The following is a 20,000-nucleotide window of genomic DNA, read 5'->3' on the forward strand; positions in this document are numbered from 1 at the left end:
CAAATAGATTGCCTGTTGCTGTGTATCTGTTCAGTAATAGATCACAGAAGATGTCAAAATGTGATAAGAAGATCAGTGACACTTGGGTATCACCTCGTGTACCACTTTTTTGTTCTTACCACATTTTGATGTCATCTGTGATCTATTACTGAACAGACGCAAGGCAACATGGAATCCATTTGTTAAAGAGAAGAGCACTGTTCAGGTATGTAATAGTGAGACTTGGTGCAAAAGACCAATATAGTATTTTTTACCATGTATGCCATAGCTGCTGTGAGGAATCCACTTCCTGATCCAACATCAAGAGCACAAGCTCCTTCTTTGAGGTGATTCTCAAGTTGCTGTAATGCATACACATGCTGAGAAAAGAGATGAAAGATGTTTTCTGGTGATTAGTTAACATGGTTCACTGAAGGTATGCAATAAAGACAAGACTAAAAAGAAAAGATCTTCAACCCAGTGTCTGCAATATAAATAAACAGCAAGTTTTCCTATTCTCCTCATAGATGTGGTTGTTGGGTTTTGCAACGCTCCTTCAAAACCTACCATGTGTGGGGCACTAATGGTTGCTTGGAAACCTGAAAATCCAAGAGGAAACAGAACAACATAAGTTGCAGGTTTGACTCTTGTGTGCAATCACAATGAACCAGTCTATCTGGCCACAGCAACACCTTTTCATTTTTGGCAGCCGTAAAAAACAAAATAGTTGGTTACCGGTAAGCTTCATGTCTGCAATGTTCTTCAAAGGTACATAAAAATTAATGGATTTTTGCAAATTTTAGTCCAACAACTGGAAGCAATAATAATACTATTTGCTACAGCATTTCAACACAGTTCTTTGGCTTGGAGAATTACAATCAAACCAATGCATGAAAAGGCCATATAACATGTAGCCATTGCATAAAGTACTATAACCTGCACTATTATTACATTAAGGTAGTATCTGAAAGCCTTTCATTACATACTAATTCTGTGTAAATGATACATCCTACTAACCCAGTTTAAAGGTTGTCCTGTAAGTTTTTGCCTGCATTTACATTTGTAAAATAAACTAACACATATTAAATGAAAGGTGTTACAATAATTATTGAACCCACTGGGAACTCGGAAAAATCCGAGCCCCAGATGGGATTCGAACCCACGACCCTCCGTGATCTAGTACAGATGCTCTAACCACTGAGCTACTGGAGACTCTATGGTGAGCAAGGGTGAAATGTGGGTATTTGACTCGAGCTGCATCACACAGCCACACCTTTCATTTAATATTTGTTGAAACATTCTCTCACATTCGCTCAAAATAAACTAAACTGGAAAAACTTGCTTTACAATGTATGTCAGATATTTCCCTGCCAGCTGAGGTCTCTTTTCCTTTGCGTTTGCTGCGCTGATGAGTATAGCAAAAGATACCTCTGCCATGGGAGACAAAACTCACTGTGTTGAGAATGGGCAGCAGTTACTTAGCGATTGAATCCTCACATGATACTTCATGTCAGGGCTCGAAATTAAGGAAAAAATCCAGTCGCATTTTGCGATAAGATACGAAAATTTAGTCGCAATTTCGCAAATTTTAGTCGCAAAATCGCCGCGCTGCATTGTGTTCTCAGCGGTTTAGCAGAAAAATATGAGCCCGCAGTACTTGTGTGTAAAGAAACTGCTGAAAATGGCGAATGATCGAAGGAATGGAGCTGTGCTATACAATTATGCTACGTTCAGAGAAAATTCACAGCGAGAAACAAAATAATTTTGTCATTTATTTATTTATTTTAGCAAAAGTAGCAGCATAGTGGCAACTGCTAACTCTTTTGTTTCGAAAGAACGAAGGTGACAACAAGTCGCAAATTTGCGACTTCTCCAGATATTTTAGTCGCAAAGGGAAAAATTTAGTCGCAAATGCGACCGTATTGGTCGCAATTTCGAGCCCTGCATGTTGTGTGGGCTCATTTAACAACAGCAGGATTACTATAAAGGAATGGGCGGGACACAGCAGGCTCAAGTCGCAGTCAGCAAACATATCATGGGGCATGCGGTTTGAAGAGTGCTGTCCAAGGTTGTGGACGGCGGTTGGATCAAAGTGAGTTTTCGACCCAGGACAGAAGCCTCTTTTTCCTGAACTCGTCAGCCCAGCGAACACAAAAAATAAAGATTCCACTGCTAGCAGGGAAGTCACATACTTATCATGTCTCTATATCTTTAAATCAAGTTACAAAAAGAAATTTCTCAATTTAGCAGGCCATGCTGTAGAAAAATGATGCTGTTTTATTGTTGAATCATAGCCCAAGTGATAACTGAGAAAACCCCCCCTCCCCCCCCCCCCCCAAAAAAAAAAAAAAAAAAAAAAAAAAAAAAAAACCACTGATCTATCCACTTGATAACTCAGTTGGTTTTGACAGTGTTCATCTACTGGATAGTGATTTATCCGTTGGATAGCACATTCCACCTTTTGGAAAACCAAGGCCTGGACAATAACAAAGATATTAAAGGCAGCTCCCCCCACCCCAATTATTTTCATTTATTCTGATTGCCATGAGAAATGAATGCTCTAGAAGTAATCCATTCTTGTGGGTCCACTGCTCTCCTCTTTTACAAAGATCGCTCACTAAGGGAATTATGTAAAAACCAAAAGAGGTTGGTCAACACACAACCTAATTAAATATGCAGTCTTCAACTTGGGGTAAAATAACGATATTTTACGATGATACAATTCCCACAAATTTAATATTTGTATATAAAACAAACCTATCGGCTGTGGGGAATCTTCGAAAGCTCTCCATCTACAGTAGTGCTTTCTGTCAACTTTCCTCAAGGCATCTTCTACTCGTGCACTTTTCAAAACGCCGTGAACTGAAATTGGAAAGAGATTCTGTGTAAAAATCTTCACCAAGAGCATCAAACGACAATTTACTGTACCTTTAAGCTGATCGATGAGATCGTCATTGCTCGTGCCATGAGCTCTCCAAGCCATTTTTTGCAAAATTCCGAAAAACCTATTTGCAACTCCCATCCGCCATGATGTGTGTTTACATGACGCTTCGCATTAACACATGCGCACAACTGCTGGTCGTAAGATTCGTCAGTCCATTTTAAAATGGCGGTCGATACGTTTAGAAAGCGTGGCAAGATTGTCAGTCTTCTTCAGGATAGGCTCAATTCCCTTCTCGACCATTTCTGTTTAATATTAGTACCTAAACAGTTCTTTTTGTAGGTGGAAGTAAGAAGGGTTCAAGATGATTTGCTCGATTTCAGAGCCGAGATCAGAGAATGCTGCCTGTTAAAGTGCTTGGACGAAGATGTTCTTCTTCATTTATCAAGGCCGGGGTCAGTCTTCTGAAGAGCCAAAAACGTAAGAACATTTCATTGATACTGGGGGCTTAAAGAAACATTTCCGGGACCGCGTGATTAAATTGATGTAATATTCCGTGACATAAATGATATTACGTGACTTCGTGACCGAAAAAAGATTGGTCCATTCGATCAACGTGCCTCAAGCTAGTTTCAGCAAATTCGAAGAGACTGTATATTCCATTAGAAGGATTGACTCTGTCACACTGCTTCACGTTAAGGCAATGTTGTAGTACCATATCCAAGGCTGTTGCCTAACAGGAGCCCGGTAGCCTGGGGCTCCCAAAGAATAGCTCTGGGCTCCTTAATTTTTCACAGCAACACCTTTCACTTCATATGTTGGGCTCCTAAGTTCTCAGCGTTTAGCTATGAGGGCCCCTTTAAAATTTTCTTAGGCAGCAGCCTTGCATATTGAAGGAGAACGGAAGGTAAAAATGGAAGGTAAAACAGATGTTTTGAAATCTACTTGAAAGCATAGCACAAAGTGTGTTTTGAACATAGCAATCAATATATCCGCCTTGGCCGCCATTTTCCGGGTGTTCTATGTGCAAAAAATATCTCCAAACCGCCATCTTGAAGGCTTGGAGTTGAGACACTCAGTCACTGTCGATAACCATACAATGCTTGTCATTCACAAGTCAGCGCATCCTCAACCCCTCTTCCCCCCAAGCAAAGTTGTTTCCATTTCCACTTGGCACTTAAACTAAAGGGTATCAACATTGCAAAAGGGTGGGAGGGGGGGGGGGGGAAGGGAGGGGCATTGGGGCTTTCCTTATGAGCTGGAAGAGGGGTTTTAGGAAGAAGAGGTGAATTCAATTCAGTATCTCAGCGTTTTTGCAATTGCTTGTCTAGTTGTTTTACCTCGGTATGGCCGGGTTGTCTATTTGTTTTTTGGGGTGAGACCTTGCATAATTGACAGTTGTATTGTAAGCTTTGAAGATAACTTTGTTTAGTTCGGGTAGGTTTGCGTAGCGAGGAATGGTGTTTGAAAATGTGTCTTTTTGAGGTATGCTGAAATTGCCATAATTGGCAATCATTTTGGATGTAACTGGGTGATGACCTCTTGTGCACTACAGGCAGTCATTAACACAATTTCTGATGGCAATAAACACAGTTTTGGGTTGGTGTGATGTCAAATTTGGTGTTGAAAGTGTTGTAGCTGAAATATGATGCTCTCAATATCATGACGTAAGAAAGTCACCAAAGCAAGAGGAGAACTATTTAGAGACACCCTCTATTTGTGTTATTTGTGTTTAAACGCTTATATCTCACAAACAAACTAAGTGACCTCCAATTTTTATTTCTGGAAAGTAACCTCCAGGCTAAGGTGAAACTGCAAGGTTAAAAAAATCTCTGGAGCGGGTTTAGAGCCACCTTAACTTTTCCACTGGTAATGCGCCAATCAAATCGAAACTTCCCCCCTCCCCCGGAAAAACCCCTGGTATTTGACTATTTTTTGTGCCCGGGTGTGGGGAATTTGACCTTTGCCTGGCTGGGTGGGGAAAATTGAACCAGAAGTGTCAGGTTTCAAATGATTTTTTTTCCGGCGCTGAAGTCGCAAACAGCTTTCAACTGTTTGGACGAGATGGAAGAGTTTAAAGGAAGAGATATAGCATTTGTGAGCGATTAGCTTACAACAAATGCCTTCAAAAGTTGTCTTCAAAGGAATTTTGGCCCCATGAATTTGTCTTTGCCATGTTACAGAGTCAAAACAATATGGTACATTTTCACAACCCCATGTACGTTTCTGTTAGAGGTATTCAACGGACACTGAACAATTTAAAATACATACAGTGGTAAACGCTCTAGGCTCTGTTGTTGATAAGTGTACAGTACCATCGTTAAACAGCCTTTGCCATGTTTCGGAGTTAGAGCAGCTTATAGTTGCTTATTGACATTTTCCGAATTAATTAATTCAATTTCAAGTCACTTTTAATAGTTTTAATGTTAAAGTTGTGTTTTTGTAGTTGTTCAAGTCTGGTAAAAACGGTATCGTCGTATAAAGGGTCACGAAACGTGGGTCGGCATGTTCATACACAAGCTTTATTAAAGAAGACAGGAGTCAAGGACAATTGTTCTTTAGTAGGGTTTATCAGACAAATCCGACGATAGGCTAGGGCATTTGAACATCATTTTGGCCCGAGGGTAGGGCATTTGAACACCATTTTGACCCGAGGGTCGGGAATTTGAACGATTTAATCTTCAAAAGTTCAAATGCCCGGAGTTCTTCAAGTCTTCATATGTAAAGCAGAACTAGTTATCATCACAAAAACTTTGCACGTAGACTCGCTTTGAAGATGAGGCAGACATGAACTCGGAAATGGCCTATTCCTGCAGTTCTAAATCCGCTACACATATTTTTAAAATATTTTCGCACAGTTTCAACTTAACCTGCTTATCATTTCCAGCAATAAAATTTTTTTTTGAAGAAACGAATTTGAAGAAAAAATATAGGGTGTCTTTTAGATGTGATGAAACTGATTTGAGTCATCTTAAACCTGGAAAGTTTTGTCGTTTACCAGGGCCATTATAGATGCCCCCTTTAAAAACAAAATAAAAGAGATTTTGTAACCGTAATATTAAATTTCAGCCTAACATGTTAACCTTTAGACGAGTTGAAAGGTGAATCCGTATTTCAAGCCCGTGCTAATCGTGGTGAAAATATGAGAGACGAAACTGAAGAAGAAACGAGATAGGTAAAGTATATTTTTATACGAGATTCATTTCAAGTTATTGATGAAATTTTCATCTTTCAGGTTTGTTTCTAATGCGTTCCTTTGGAGACATGTCCCATCAGTCGTTCTGGAATACTTTTTATGCGAATCGTCAAGGCGGTAAGCGCTTTGATTGGTTCGTGCATTTTGAAGATGTCGCAGCTTATCTTGAACCACATCTTCCTATTCTTCGCGCAGATGACTTTCTGAGAATACTGGATATTGGTTGTGGTACCTCAGACTTTAGCTGGGAACTTTTTGAACACTTGAACCGGAAATGCCGTGTCGATTGCGTTGACTTTTCATTCGAGGCAATAAAAGCGATGGAAAAATTCATCGATAAACACGGAATCTCGGCCAAGATGATCACAGATCCCAAGGAGAGTATGCTGCACCCCTGCGATTTTACGGGATTCGCTTGTCACCAAGCTGATGTAAAGAATTTACCCTTTAACGATGGGACGTTTGCGTTGGTTCTTGACAAAGGTACCTCTGATGCTGTGCTGAAGGGGCCCAGTGGAGAAATCGCCTTCGGAGAGGTGGTGAAAGAAGCTTTGCGTGTACTACGACCCAACGGAAAACTCATTCAGTTTACAGATGAACCTCCTGAACTACGGCTAAATCTTTTCGAGAAAGGGAAGCATCAAATGCTTCAACGTAACGACAAAGAGAATTGTGAGGCGGTTTGGGTTTGGCGTGAACTAGAAGTTCGTTCAGGCTTCCAACATTTTATGTATGTCGTCCACAAGGTGACTTTCGCTTCTAAGTACTGAGCATCATGTAATCTTAATCAGAACTTCATAGCCTAATGAAGCCGGGCTTGCTAACAGCAAGCAGTCGAAACGTTGCTTTGCATATGTCAAGGGAATACATAGTGAGACAAAGGATTGCATCAGAGCATTGCTTTTTCGTTTTCACCATCATGAGGGGAAAAAAAGGAATTGTCCTTTGCCATCCTACGCTAAAGAAATCCACTTTTCCAAGGAATTGTCTTTGTTGCAACGGCAAGGTACTCATTTCTTTGTGAGCTGGAGAAACTGGAGAAATACTCCCCCTTATCGTTGTCTTCAAATCATCATCATTATCATTGTCAATGTCACGGTCTTTGTCTCCGTCTTCTTCACCGTCTTCTCGTTATTCGTCATCTTGTTCGTGGTCGTCCATATGGTCACATTTTCATGATCAACGCCTACTAATTGGCACGCACACACAAGAAAGAGAAAGGGAAAATGCAAGATGAACACAACGATCTGAGGTTTTTGATTTCGTCGCTCATTGAAATTGGGCTCGTGGCACCCTAATTACAAAACGGGCGAGTACAACGCCCAAAAACCAATCCAAAAGCAAACAGTTTTGGTATCCGGCTCTTAAGTACCCCCCCGCCCCACCTTTCTCGCGTCCCCTAAAAATAAAACACTTTGGTCTGAAATGTGAATCAAGGTGAATGCCATGATCAGTTGAGACGGAAGTGAACGGTGCGGTTGTCACGTGAACAAGACGTGATACTCTGACAGAAGGTGATAGGTCAATATTCTTCTCAGTTCTTTTCTGCTTTCATGACAACGCGCGCACGTGAAAATTGTTGGTATCGCACGTGCTTCCGGTTCGAAGTTGTCTTGCTTAGTTCGTGAGAGAGAAAATATCGTTGGGTGTCAAACCGGAATGTAAACGTTTGTATTTTGCCTTGCGATTGAGATTTCCATTCAAACTTTTCATTTGAATGATACTTCTTAGGGTTTCATTTAGAGCTAACGAAACTTAAACTTTTGAACGTATATGGCACGTTCATACATGTTAGGTGAACCCGACGTGAAGGGCGTTAAATCGTGCACTTTTCACTTAAGATGCAACTAAAAGTTTATGTTTTTCCTCGAGGAACCATAAGAAGGACGTTACGTCCGTTACTCTAAATATTTTTAACGGCCTAGCATAGAATTTTCTCTGAGACTAAGTACTTTTAACAGAAAAAAGCTCTTGTTCCATTTCACGTGTTGAAAATATGCTCCACCCTTCTTTAGTCCAACCCCTGTTGTGAGAAAGGCAGGATAACTTTATCCTTTATGATCTTTCGTTGTTTTTGCCGTGATTCTTTTTTTGATGAAGCACAGAAAAACAGCCATCGACAATGGTATGTAAAAACTGGGTTCCCGATTAAAATTTGAAGATTGCTCGTAAATTAATTGCGAAGCATCTTGTAACCTGTTAAAAAATTTGGAAACCTTTGCCAAATTGCCGGTTAACAAATTTTATTATTTGTGAAGTTAATAATTCGCAGCGCCTCTTGTTGAAGGAGATTGTGGAGGAAGGAGGTTTTTTTTCATTTCACGCGTTTTAATGTGAGGCGGTCTTTGAAAAAATATGAAGAGTTTTGGTTTATTTGTATGTTTCCATTCACTTGAAGTAAAATCAATGTTCTTTTGTTTATCTTGGTAATTTAATTTACAGTTTTTATTGAACTAAGGGAGAGCTTCTAGCTGTCAGTGGCTAAAAATTGAGACTTTATCAAAACACAATGATTAGATTTTCATGGTTACGGCACATTTTGTGATTTTTGCCCTATTTATGGGGTCAAATCTTAGGTCGCCATGGTTGAAAAAGCCCCTTAAGAACTATTCAGAATTCAGAGAAAAAACCTTATTGGCTGCGGAGAGTTTTACACCTTTTTACGAATTGGGTTAAATTTACTTAAGCTAGAATGATCAACACTATTACAGGCCGTGTTTTTGGAGCCCCCTAACGCGACCTAAAGGAAAACTGACCAGAATAGTAGGCTGGTCATTTGACAAAGACATAAAAACCGTAAAAGTATAGGGGTTTGACGAGAAAAACAGACCAGGCTGAACGAAAAAGGAGAGCAGAACTAAAGGAACAAATTGGGGGTAGAATGCTTTACACCTGGCGCTTTCGCCAACTGTTCTTTGTTGCCATATTATCTCTGTTTTCCGTCAAAGGACTTGCTGATGGATTAAGGTAACTGATACACACACCAAAAAAACCTTCGGTATTAGAGAGGATTTAGTAGTACTGTATGTACTGATTTTATTAGATTTAACGTACAAGAAATGCGAATTGAATCTACTCAAAGTTGAAATTTTGCAGTGAGATTGTTGTCTAACGAGGCAAACTAGCCCAATCCCGGTGAAAGCAAGCACTTTGGAGGTTGAAAAACAGAGTCTAAGAGGAAATATAGTGATATTAGCTGTACAATTTTGGTAGACCGACAACGCGTCTGAAATTTTTTATGGATATTGTCAAATTCGACTCAGTTTTTCGCTTGTTTGAAACATTCTTCATTTTTTGCAATTTCATTTAAAAAGTAATAAATATAAAGTTCTTTGAACTTTCAAAAATGAAAAAAGAAAAAGCTCGTGACTCAATTGCCGTTATCAAATTTCTAACAATAGAGAGGTAAATCATCAAGTTTTGTATTTTTATTTGGTGTTCCCTTGTCTATATTTCACCCAGTGAAGTCTGCGTTTTCTAATTTTTTTTCTTGTCCTCCTAAACACTTTGAGAAAGAGATGAGTTCGGATCATCAGAGGGACCGAAAAACAAAGAGGAAATTCAGTTTCCTCTCTCTCCACGGTTTTTCGCTTACAGGGTGGAACAGAGCAACCGACCATTCGTGGAACGCCGATGTGCATCATACTTTATGCAAGTTATATTTATTGCACGTTCCAAACAAATTGTGTAACAATTCTTTTCTAGATATGAATCACCAGAAACGTTTGAAACCGAAGTTGACCGTCTGAATGGCTTAGAAAGAAGCCAGAAATCTTTCCGAACGTGTGAGTATCATAATGTAGAAGTCCTTTTCATCCCACACAGCCTACTTATATTACAGATGACACTTAAGCCTGAAGGCGAGTCTATCGCCTCAGGAGTATGCCATGGTTTTAGTGAAGATAAGGTGTTTTGCATTAGACAGTTTAAAGTATCTTTTGGACAATGAACTGCCGTTTTCCTTGTGCGTTTTATGTATGTTTTTCGTAATGAAAATGGAACTATTGGTTGAGAATTTTCAGTTCAGTTCTTTAGTTAGGTGTTGAATAGAGAACTTCATATTTGAGATTTCAGAAATGTAGGCGTCGCATTGTCTCAGAATCCATTTGGATTTAAAAGCAAACACTTAAGAGTTGATTGGCACCTTGAGCAATTTTGAGATTGAAACAATTTGCTTGTTTACTTTTCTGTTGATTTAAGAATGTTGGGTTTTTTTCCCACAGACTAAGCGCTTCGCAACTTAACGAAATGCTCATCTTCATTTGATTTTAATCTTTTTCTTTTGTGGAAATGCTTGGTTTCCGCACTCAATGTTAAAATATTCAGCAACCGAAATTTCGAGCGTATTCGGTCATATTAACGTTTAAATGGCAAATAATATCCCGTAAAGGAAGATTAAATTCTTTCTATTGAAGAGAGGGCTGCATAGCAACAAGTTACCATGGCCTATCAAATGACGCCTGAGCAAATGACACGTGACCGCAAACACTTAAATTTGCTCTACGAAGGAAGACATTTTTGGGGGAAGTGTTTAATAAGAGTCTATGACTACGCACGTGTTCCTGTGTTCGCTTATTAGTTGCTAATTTCCTTTTCCTTATTTAAAGAGACAAAAATTAAAATCCTGAAGTCTCTTCTTTCCTCACTTGCCGATTATAGACGATTGAGAGACAACAGTATAACAAAAGTGAGTAATTAAATTGATTGGTGCCCATAAAATCTCTAGGTGTTTAGAAAAGAAAAAAGCAGTTTACTGTCACTGAATACAGCGTTGGATGCGAATTATCCTTTTTGTCTCGCGCTTTGTCAAATCATGTTCCAATGATCAAACCGGTTATTTTAGCCGCATTCCATTGATCTTTTGCTAACGGTTTCCAAACGTCGGTCGAGGACTGAACTTCCGCTCCCGCCTTCAGTGTAATTATTTTTCTTCCTTTTGTTCCAGACTACGACTTAGCACCGTCAAGACGTTCAAGCAGTCGGCGTGATTTCGGTATCCAAAATGACGGCAGTGTTTGCTCGCCATCTTGTGTCCATGGATTGTGTGTAAATAACTCGTGTCAATGTTTTGATGGCTGGGATGGAATAGACTGTGCTCAAAGTAAGTTGGCATGTCATGCTGTTGCCGTATACCTCCACCTTGATTAGAGGCTATGATGACCCATCCTCTTAAATGTTAAAAAAAAAAAGGAAATGCTTTGTTTATAGTGGAAGTGCACTTAGCTATCAAGCTGGTTTACAGGCACTCAACTTTTAACAATGTGAAAGAAACAATTTAAACTCAACAGAAATATTATTAAGAACCCCAACTGGCAGGAGGGAACCAGTTGGCTATTTACAAAGCGTGGTAGAGTTGAATCCGGGACAACCGGAAACAAATCCAAACCGGAAACAAATCCAAACCGGAGGTTAGAACGGGATTTGAACTCGGAGCAGCCGCAAACCCAAGACCGTATCTGTTGTACCACACTGCCTCCTCACATGTGTTTTTGTCATTTTATAGAAAAGTGTGCTCGCCCGTGTCTGAACCAAGGAGTTTGCCGGAATGGAGTGTGTGATTGCACTGTAGACTGGGAAGGAGAATACTGTCAAACGCGTGAGTGAAAAAAAAAATCACATCGCTCCCCTTGGATTCGTTTGTGATTAATCTGAACTGGGGTCATAACGCAGCCATTATAACGGGTTATAGGGACCATTTAGAGGAGAGGTTCACTCCAATATGACAATCCTTTTTTGATCGATTGCCAGAAAGTTCATGAAGAGACCAGCTTTTAACCAAAATTTCAATCTTGAAATAGCTTTCTAACCTTGTGAAATCCTTGTTAAAAATACACATGAAGGCCGCCATCTTGGATTATACGTGACGTCATTGAGCTCATCTCAGATAAGGACGATAAGCCGGAGGTCCCGTCTCACAAATAACTTCCATGTTCATTAGTTCCCTGTGGGACGTTAAAGAACCCACACACTATTCGAGAAGAGTAGGGGAGTTGTGGCTGTCCTCTGTGTGTATACGGGTGGGTGGGTATAGCAGGTCCACATCATCTGAAGAGCTGCCAAAATTTCAACCTGCTCAAACAAATAAATAACAACAACAACAACAATAATAATCTGATCCCTTTTCTCTCGGAAATGTGAACAACATGAACGATGTTTCGTCCGTCTGACCTATTTGAGGAATTTATGTTGCTGAACAAAAAGGCATGACTGGAATGCGAAGAGGAATCCCGACAGCCTTGTGTGTTCAAGCTTCCCACAAAACGTCAGGTTGAGCTCAATGACGTCACGTATAATCCAAGATGGTGGCCTCTTCTCCTCATGAAAATTCTATTAATGGATCAAAAAAGGATGGTCATTTTGGAGTGAACTTCTTTAAAAAAACCCCCAAAAAGTGAATGGACCTTAGGGCTGAGAACAAAAGAATCGAATAGCATAGAGGATGAAGTAGTATTATTGGAGAATTAAGTCTGCCCTCATTAAAGGCGTTCGACTTTGCATGTTCACAATGGGAAGGAAATAAACTTTATGTTCTTCTATCAAGGCTTTTTCGAAGTTTCAAGCTTATGTCAACGTACCTTTACTCTTATCCATGTCTGTAAGTGTGTTAGTCACGCAGTCAGTCAATCAGTCATTAGGTCACTCAATCATTCTGCCAGTTAGTCTCACTGAAAGCCATCAGTCAGTTAGTCACTCAGTCAGACAATGATTCAATCAATCATCAGTCAGTTAGTCATTCTGTTACTCACTCAATCATTCATTCAGTCAGTCAGTCACGTTTCTCACTCAGTAAGTCAGTGAGTCAGTCACATGGAAGGGTGACGTTTTTTCAAATGTTGGCCGTGTAGCACTTATGTTTCAACAGACTTAACTATTAGAGTGTAATGTGAAGTGCTAGTTTTCTACCCATATGAACCATGTGAGCGTTAGCTCTACTAATGGAACTGATGTGCCCACACAAGGACAGAGAAAAACTCTGACCAGGGTGAGAATTGAACCTACGACCTTCGGCTTGGATCACCGATGCTCTTCCGATTGAGCTACAAGGTCAGACGGGAGCAGGTCGTGGGAATTTAATATGTTCATGTCACGGCAATGAACATGTACAAGTACAAGGAAGGGTTACGTTTTTGCTAACGTTCGCCGTGTAGCACTTGTATTTCAACAGACTTAACTATTAGAGTGTAATGTGAAGTGCTAGTTTTCTACCCATAAGAACCATATGAGCGTTAGCCCTACTAATGGAAATGGGCCCACACAAGGACAGAGCGGTGATCTAACCCGAAGGTCGTGGGTTCAATTCCCACCCTGGTCAGAGTGGGAATTGAACCCACGACCTTCGGGTTAGATCACCGGTGCTCAATTCCCAATTCCTACCCTGGTCAGAGCTTTTCTCTATTCTTGTGAGTCGGTGTCTTGTGTGAGTCGGTGCCGCATTCACGTTGGACGGGTATCTTTTTCACAAATGTCCTCGGTTACAGACACAAATTAACATGTTATGTCCTTCTTTGTTTTTTTGTCAGGTGTATGCGCAAAACAATGTCAAAATGGAGCGACCTGCGTCAACAACACCTGCGTGTGTGCCAATGGCTGGGCAGGAGACCTCTGCGACAGAGGTGAGTTCTTATACCGAAATAATAAAACAATAAACAAAATCTAGGAGCTCTATCTGGGAAATAAAAATAAGGATCTGAATTAGTTTCTTTCCCCTGGTGTCGAGATGGTGCCTTTTGTCGTTGACTAAATGTTAATGCATCGAAAGTGTTCCTTTACAAAAAACGGTGGAAAATTCGAAGCCCAAGCCGAGCATTTAACCTTTTGAACAACCCTCACTTTCCAACAACTGTCACTTTGTATTCTTGAGTACACTTTGAGGACTTTCTTTGGTTTATTTTGTCGGCAGCTACTTGCGTTCCTTACTGCAAAAATGGGGGGACCTGCTCAAGACCGGATACATGCGAGTGCACAGCCGGGTACACCGGTTCACAATGCGAAGTGGGTAAGTGAAAGAATACGAAAAACAAAAACAAAACAAAAAAACACCCATTGCTTGGTAGCTTTCATTTAAATGGTCACGCCTTAGGTTCATTTATCCTCGGATTTAACTGTTTCTAGAACCGCATTGTGTCACAGGATATCACGTGATCGGTCGCCATTAGTTCGGCACACCAACATAGCAGACGTTTCTTTGTTTAGTAACACAACATGGTAGTGACGTCAGATCAAGTACGATCGGCTCAGTGGCTTTCATTTGAATGGTCAAACTTAACGTTGTTTCACAGTCTGAAAAGTTTGAATTCGTTTGTGAGGCATAATGAGCAGCTTATTGGTGAAGATACGGCTCACTAATCTAGTATCAGGTGAAAACTCGAGATATATAGAGTAACTTTCATATGACCTTGAAAAATAAACGTAAAAAGAGAACGCACACAAAAATGCAAAACATCTTATTGGCTTATTGAACAAAAACAAACGAGCGCGAATTTTCATTGGCTTAGCGAACGCGGATGCAAACAACGTCATCTCTCCATGGAACTTTCTGGAAAGTTTCGCTTTGACGTCATTTGAAATGCAGTAATGTGATTGGGCAATCGAACTGTTTCCTGTCCATATTAGGAGTTTCTTTGGGAATAAGGAGAAGCTTTGTTTGAATCTTGCCAAACATTGGTCCGTGAAACAAATTGCGAACACTTTTTCAAGGTCATACGAAAGTGGCCCTAATCGTGACGAATTCCACATAACAGTCTTTCAGCAAAAGCCCGATGGAGCCCGGAGCTTTTGTTAAGTGGCCCAACTTAATCCTTTGAGCGTCGAAGGGGCATAATTGACAAGTAAAATCGTCTGGCGTTAGACAGAGTAACATCTTGAACGGTCACTTGCGAAAAGATTGATATCACACTATTTGTTTGTTCTTTACAGCAATTTGTTCGCCTCATTGTGGTGTTGGTGGAATTTGTGAGTATAACAACACCGTGCGCTCTCTAATCTGCTCGTGCAAACAAGGGTTTAGCGGTGCTGGATGCAATATTGGTAGGATTTATTTCTTTTTCTTTTGTTTATATGTTTTCCATCTCATCTTCTAACCTTTCTTTGTTGTGCGTTTCTTTTTGCTTTTTTGTCTTTTTTTCGTACGACTTGCTTCTTAGCCAACCCACATTTTTACGAATCACGCGAAATAGAAGGAAACATAATTTCAACCAGAGTTAGGTGATTGGAAAAGATCAAATGCTATGCCTATGCTCTTCTGAATTATTTATTGTGAAATATGGTTTGAAGACATTTTATACTGATTGGAAAGAGGTGGGACTGGCTGGGAGGGATAGGGTCGCATCTTGTGAGGCTTAGTGGTAGATGTGTTGTAACGTACTCTCCACTCCGTCCTTACAAGTTGAGTACAAGACGTGCGCATGTGTCGAATAACGTGTGTACGCGGAGTGAAGATCAATGAGTGTGGTTAAGTGCGTTTATTATATAAACACCAAAAAATACCAGGTGAGCTTTTGCGCGAAAACGTGATACCTTCACATGTGAAAAGATCTCCGTTGCTATGGTTACATAATAAATCGCGCCGTTGTTCTACGTTAGGACTACAAAAGTATTAAAGTGAAATGGTTTGGTATTTTATTGGTGTTTATATAATATACAGAACATTACACTCTATTTATTCCATGGAAATCCTTGGTGAATCTGGTATAATACACTAAGAGTGCAATTTAAGGCAATCGTAGTTTACTTCAATCCTTTCCCTGGAGTCTTCACCGAAAAGAGGTTTAATCCAACATCAATTTTCCGTCTTCAGCGAAACCGTGTGAGATGCCTTTCAGTGAGGGTATCAGTGCGGATTATCTTGGCGAAGCATTAGATTCGGTAAATAGAAACATTGGTTTTTACGGCAATGCTGCATCAAGGATGGCATGTATCAAGTACCTCGAGGAAGTCGACAGCAGTTGCTCGTCCAGAAATTCCACTTTTTCGCAATCGGAATGCGAGAAATACTGCGGTAAGTGTCTTCAATATAAGAGATATTTCTACCTTCTTGTGCAGTACTATTTGTGGTCGGTCCTATAACAACAGCAGTGGAGGGTCGTGTGGTGTTTTATCAGTGACCTGCATACCATGCATGATGTCACACGACAAGCGTGAATGACACTTCGCATGCTCATAAGATGACGTCACACGACATACGTAAGTAAAACTATTCATCTTGCTAGAGAACCGCGCCTATAAAATACTCTTTCTTGTCACCCGGGAAAGACAAGAAAGGTTTGCTCAGATGTGGCAAAAGAAGTGAGGACATTCCTCTTTGGCACTTTGATAATTGCAAGAACTCACGGATAAAACCATTGGGTAATTTTACTGAAAATTGTTAATGTTATGCTAATTATATTGAGGCGAGTACTGACTTACGAAGGTAGGTAAATGAAAAGGAAAGGAAAGGAAAGGAACTTTATTTAAGTGTCTACTTGTTCAAGCGCTGGAGCACTAATTGGGGACACTATAAAATGAAATTAACAATGAACCCGAATCAAGTCAAATGTTGGTTTTTGACGAGAGGGGAACAGGGGCACCCAACGGGAATATAGTTCAAAACAACTTAAACATAGCATTGTCAAACGTATTTTAGTATTTAAACGGTAGATATAAGCATATTTTTATCCCCTAAAAACTTTTTATCTGTTCGGATTTCCTAGCTGAAAGTCTAGTGATCCGAAAATTATAGGAATTAAAACTTACCTTTCCGAAATTTTCAGCCAGAAAAAAGGCTCCCGAAAATTCTAGCTGACCTTTTTAGGGTAAAAATCCGTTAAAAACGGGCAGTTATACCATTTTTTAGATGTTCGAAAATCCTAGGACAGGCAGGCAAGCAAGAAATTTTACAACAAATGTTCCGAAAATTCTAGATATCAAATCGTCTTCCGAACAGATATTTTCCGAAAATTGACGTTGGGTGCCCCTGAGGGGAAAACCGGGGTACCCAGAGAAAGACCTCTCAGTGCAGAGTAAAAAACCAACAAACTCAACCCACATATGGCGCCGAGTATGGGAATCGAACCCGGACCACATTACTGGGAAGCAAGTGCTCTCACCACTGCGCCATCTCTCCTGCTCCAGAAGCTTAGAAGCCAAGAGGCCTATAAGAAAATACCTATTTGAAGCTGTATTATGGACCATGCCTTGCTAAATTTGACGCCGGTAGTTCTATATAACAATTATTCCATGAGCCCGAGTTGGATATGAAGTGATAAAATAACCAACGAGCGCGTAGCGCGAGTTGGCTATAATCACTTCATATCCAACAAGGGCGAGCGGAATAATTGTTTTAGTAAATTCTCAAACCGGGTTTTGTCGCCGATTTTTATTTCCACAATTTTACAATGCGTCCGGAAAGAGCATCTTGGCGCACTATTTTCCATATGACGTAAAACTTCGACTATTGGCTCATAGTCGGAGTTTTTTAGCCAATCAAAAAGCTAGAAACGGAAAAGTCGGAGCTGAAAATTTACTAATTCATAATAACAATATGATTTTTTAAATTTCCTTTGCCAGATCCGACGGATACAAGAGACCTTTGTTTGAAGATTTGGAATCCACGTGGTTACGGCTTCCCTGATAGCAGCATCAAGAGAGCCAACACATCGTATTTTTATGACAGTTCTGAGAAATCCTGTATGCCGTTCAATGCACTTGGTTGCCTTGGAAACGCAAACAACTTTCAAACAAAGCGGCTCTGTGAAGCAATATGCTCAAGTGAGGAATTTGTGTCTTGAAGGGTTATAAGGAAATGTTATCGAGTATGTCGATGATGTAACGGAAAATAGTCATCACTGCATTCATTCACCGGGTTTCAAAACCTAGCATCTCAAAGAAATATTTGATTAGAATGTTGGCCTCATCAACTCAAGACTATTTTTTTTCTTCGATCTCCCAACAAACCAAGCTCAATATTAAAACTTCATTGCATAATTTTTCTATACAGTTGGAAGGAACGTATGATATGCATCTTTGCATCAAAATAAATTGTGAATTTGGTTCGCTAATATTTCACATAAGATTTAGGAGTTAGGTTTGAAAGTCACTACTGAAATTCTTCTTCTTTTTTTTTTTTTACATTGCAGAAGAAATTAATCCACTGCCTCCGGTTCCGACGATCATAGATGGTTAGTAGCTGTTCAAAGATGCTAGACAGTAGTGATATTCCTCTCTTCAACACCTAACACACGAACCCTTAAACGATTGATCTTTTGCTCCCGTTTAAGCGAACGTTACTGTGGCATTGGGCATCTTTATAGTTCCTATCAGATTGCAGCGTAGGATATGGCATCCTGCAATCATGCGTCTCTTTTCTTAAGAAAAGGATGGAAAAGTTTTCCTCTTTACCGTCATGGACATACAGAAAACACAGGGAGGAGGGCACAATCGTAGCCTTAGGTTGTGGTAGTTAATGTATCAGAGCAGTTGCACACCCAGCTTTGACATTCCACAAAGGACAGACCACATCACTAGGAATTTCGCACCATACGCCTTTCTAACAGTGTGAAAGATTTTCAACGTCTCAAGGTGTTATGAACCAGGCATTGAAGTGCTTTGGGACACGGTTTTTAGCTTGTCGTCCTTGTCTGAGAAAAGTAATAGAGCCTTGACGTTCCTTTTCTTCGTAGTTCGGTTATTTCACCGACCTAAATTTGCAACAAGTGCCTCATTTTTGTCTTTCTTGTTTTAGCCCCAGGAAGATGTTTTGTAAGCGGTATTGACCACTTTAAGACATTCGACAACACTGGCTACACGTACAGAGGAACTTGTCCAACATTCTTGGTCATGGACACCCTTAACCCCATGAAACTAAAAATCTGGCTGAACGGGAACCCAGACTGCTATAACGTCAGTCAGCCATGCCAGAAAACGCTGGGCTTGATAGTAGATGGCGTAGAAGTATTCCTAGGTGCCAAGACGCAGTCGAAGTTCCACGTGGAAATTAACAAGCAAAAGATTCGTCTGCCGCATACTTTGTCGAGTCCCATAATTAAAGAGGTCAGTGAGTTTTCTGAATTGACTGATAAAATTTGAAAGCATCGGCTCTTATGGATCGGTTTATCATGCCTAGAAAAATTGGCTTCGCCCTTGAAAACTGTAACCAAATTAAGGCCTCTTTCAAACGTCGTGCTACTGCCGTGCCGAACTCAAACGAATTTGGCTTGGCAGTGGCACGACGATGGCACGGCAGCGGTTTCAAACGTCGAACCTAATACAGTCGTGCCAAATTCAAAAGACAAAACAAACCATCCATCCAGCGTAATAGTATGCAAGTAATGCAAAAGACGTTAAATTAATTTATGAATTGAGTTCGGCGCAACAATAGCACGCCGTTTGAAACCAAGTCGTCCTACTGCCGTGCGGCACGGCAAGTCCTGCCGTGTTAAGTAGTCGTGCCGAACCTAAATCAGCCGTGCCGCGCTTAATGGTTTCAAACGGCGTGCTACTGCCGTGTTTAAATCGAAATGACAATTTCATTTGAGTTCGGCACGGCAGTAGCACGACGTTTGGAACAGGCCTAATACAGTTGCCGCGCAGGTTCTTACAATCTCTTGTGTCATTGGATTGGGATAGGACGCAACTGTATTGCGTTTCGAATTGAGGGTCGTTTGCTTCCTGTTATTTATTTTGTTTCTTCGCTTTTCCATCCTTAGAAAAAATCCGTCCCTAAATTAAGTCACCACTTTCTTTTTGTGTTTTCATTTACAACTGTTTTGAAAGCGAAGCTGAAGTAAACTCAGAGTGCGCTATATATATGATACTTTGACGCAATATCACAACAATGTGGAGAGTCAAATGAAGTTAGTGGTGTTAACCTAAATGTTGTTTATGAAACAGGTTGGCGGTGGCTGGTATATCTTGCTGAAAACTAAAGATGGAGTTAATGTTCTGTGGGATGGTCAAAAAGATGTTATT

The 20,000-nt window shown here is 40.3% G+C and overlaps 3 protein-coding genes across 4 annotated transcripts in view; 2 read left to right on the forward strand and 1 right to left on the reverse strand.

Annotated features, from left to right (window-relative positions):
- Positions 1–3,051, reverse strand: part of LOC138049753 (protein-L-isoaspartate(D-aspartate) O-methyltransferase-like) — a 6,508-nt gene extending 3,457 nt beyond the window's left edge. For both annotated transcript variants that reach the window (XM_068896160.1, XM_068896161.1), the window contains exons 1-4: positions 2,908–3,051; positions 2,737–2,841; positions 547–578; positions 255–359 (exon numbers count right to left, since the gene is read on the reverse strand). In XM_068896160.1, the coding sequence (XP_068752261.1) occupies positions 255–359; positions 547–578; positions 2,737–2,841; positions 2,908–3,001 (336 nt within the window). In that variant the 5' untranslated portion in view covers positions 3,002–3,051. The remainder of the gene's footprint in view (positions 1–254; positions 360–546; positions 579–2,736; positions 2,842–2,907) is intronic.
- A 16-nt stretch (positions 3,052–3,067) lies between these two features.
- On the forward strand, positions 3,068–7,482 carry LOC138049752 (citrate synthase-lysine N-methyltransferase CSKMT, mitochondrial-like). Its single transcript, XM_068896159.1, has 2 exons — positions 3,068–3,340; positions 6,096–7,482. The coding sequence occupies exons 1-2, from the start codon at positions 3,259–3,261 to the stop codon at positions 6,824–6,826; spliced, it is 813 nt and encodes a 270-aa protein (XP_068752260.1). The 5' UTR covers positions 3,068–3,258; the 3' UTR covers positions 6,827–7,482.
- A 135-nt stretch (positions 7,483–7,617) lies between these two features.
- LOC138048466 (mucin-2-like) overlaps positions 7,618–20,000 on the forward strand; it is a 97,281-nt gene continuing 84,898 nt past the window's right edge. Inside the window, exons 1-12 of the mRNA XM_068894652.1 lie at positions 7,618–9,023; positions 9,762–9,841; positions 11,002–11,157; positions 11,560–11,652; positions 13,577–13,669; positions 13,957–14,052; positions 14,973–15,083; positions 15,853–16,053; positions 17,601–17,801; positions 18,170–18,211; positions 18,775–19,082; positions 19,923–20,000. The exon at positions 19,923–20,000 is cut by the window's right edge and continues 499 nt beyond it. Of these exons, the coding sequence (XP_068750753.1) occupies positions 8,938–9,023; positions 9,762–9,841; positions 11,002–11,157; positions 11,560–11,652; positions 13,577–13,669; positions 13,957–14,052; positions 14,973–15,083; positions 15,853–16,053; positions 17,601–17,801; positions 18,170–18,211; positions 18,775–19,082; positions 19,923–20,000 (1,545 nt within the window). The 5' untranslated portion in view covers positions 7,618–8,937. The remainder of the gene's footprint in view (positions 9,024–9,761; positions 9,842–11,001; positions 11,158–11,559; positions 11,653–13,576; positions 13,670–13,956; positions 14,053–14,972; positions 15,084–15,852; positions 16,054–17,600; positions 17,802–18,169; positions 18,212–18,774; positions 19,083–19,922) is intronic.

This window comes from Montipora capricornis, chromosome 5, assembly GCF_036669925.1.
Source record: "Montipora capricornis isolate CH-2021 chromosome 5, ASM3666992v2, whole genome shotgun sequence".
NCBI lineage: Eukaryota > Metazoa > Cnidaria > Anthozoa > Scleractinia > Acroporidae > Montipora > Montipora capricornis.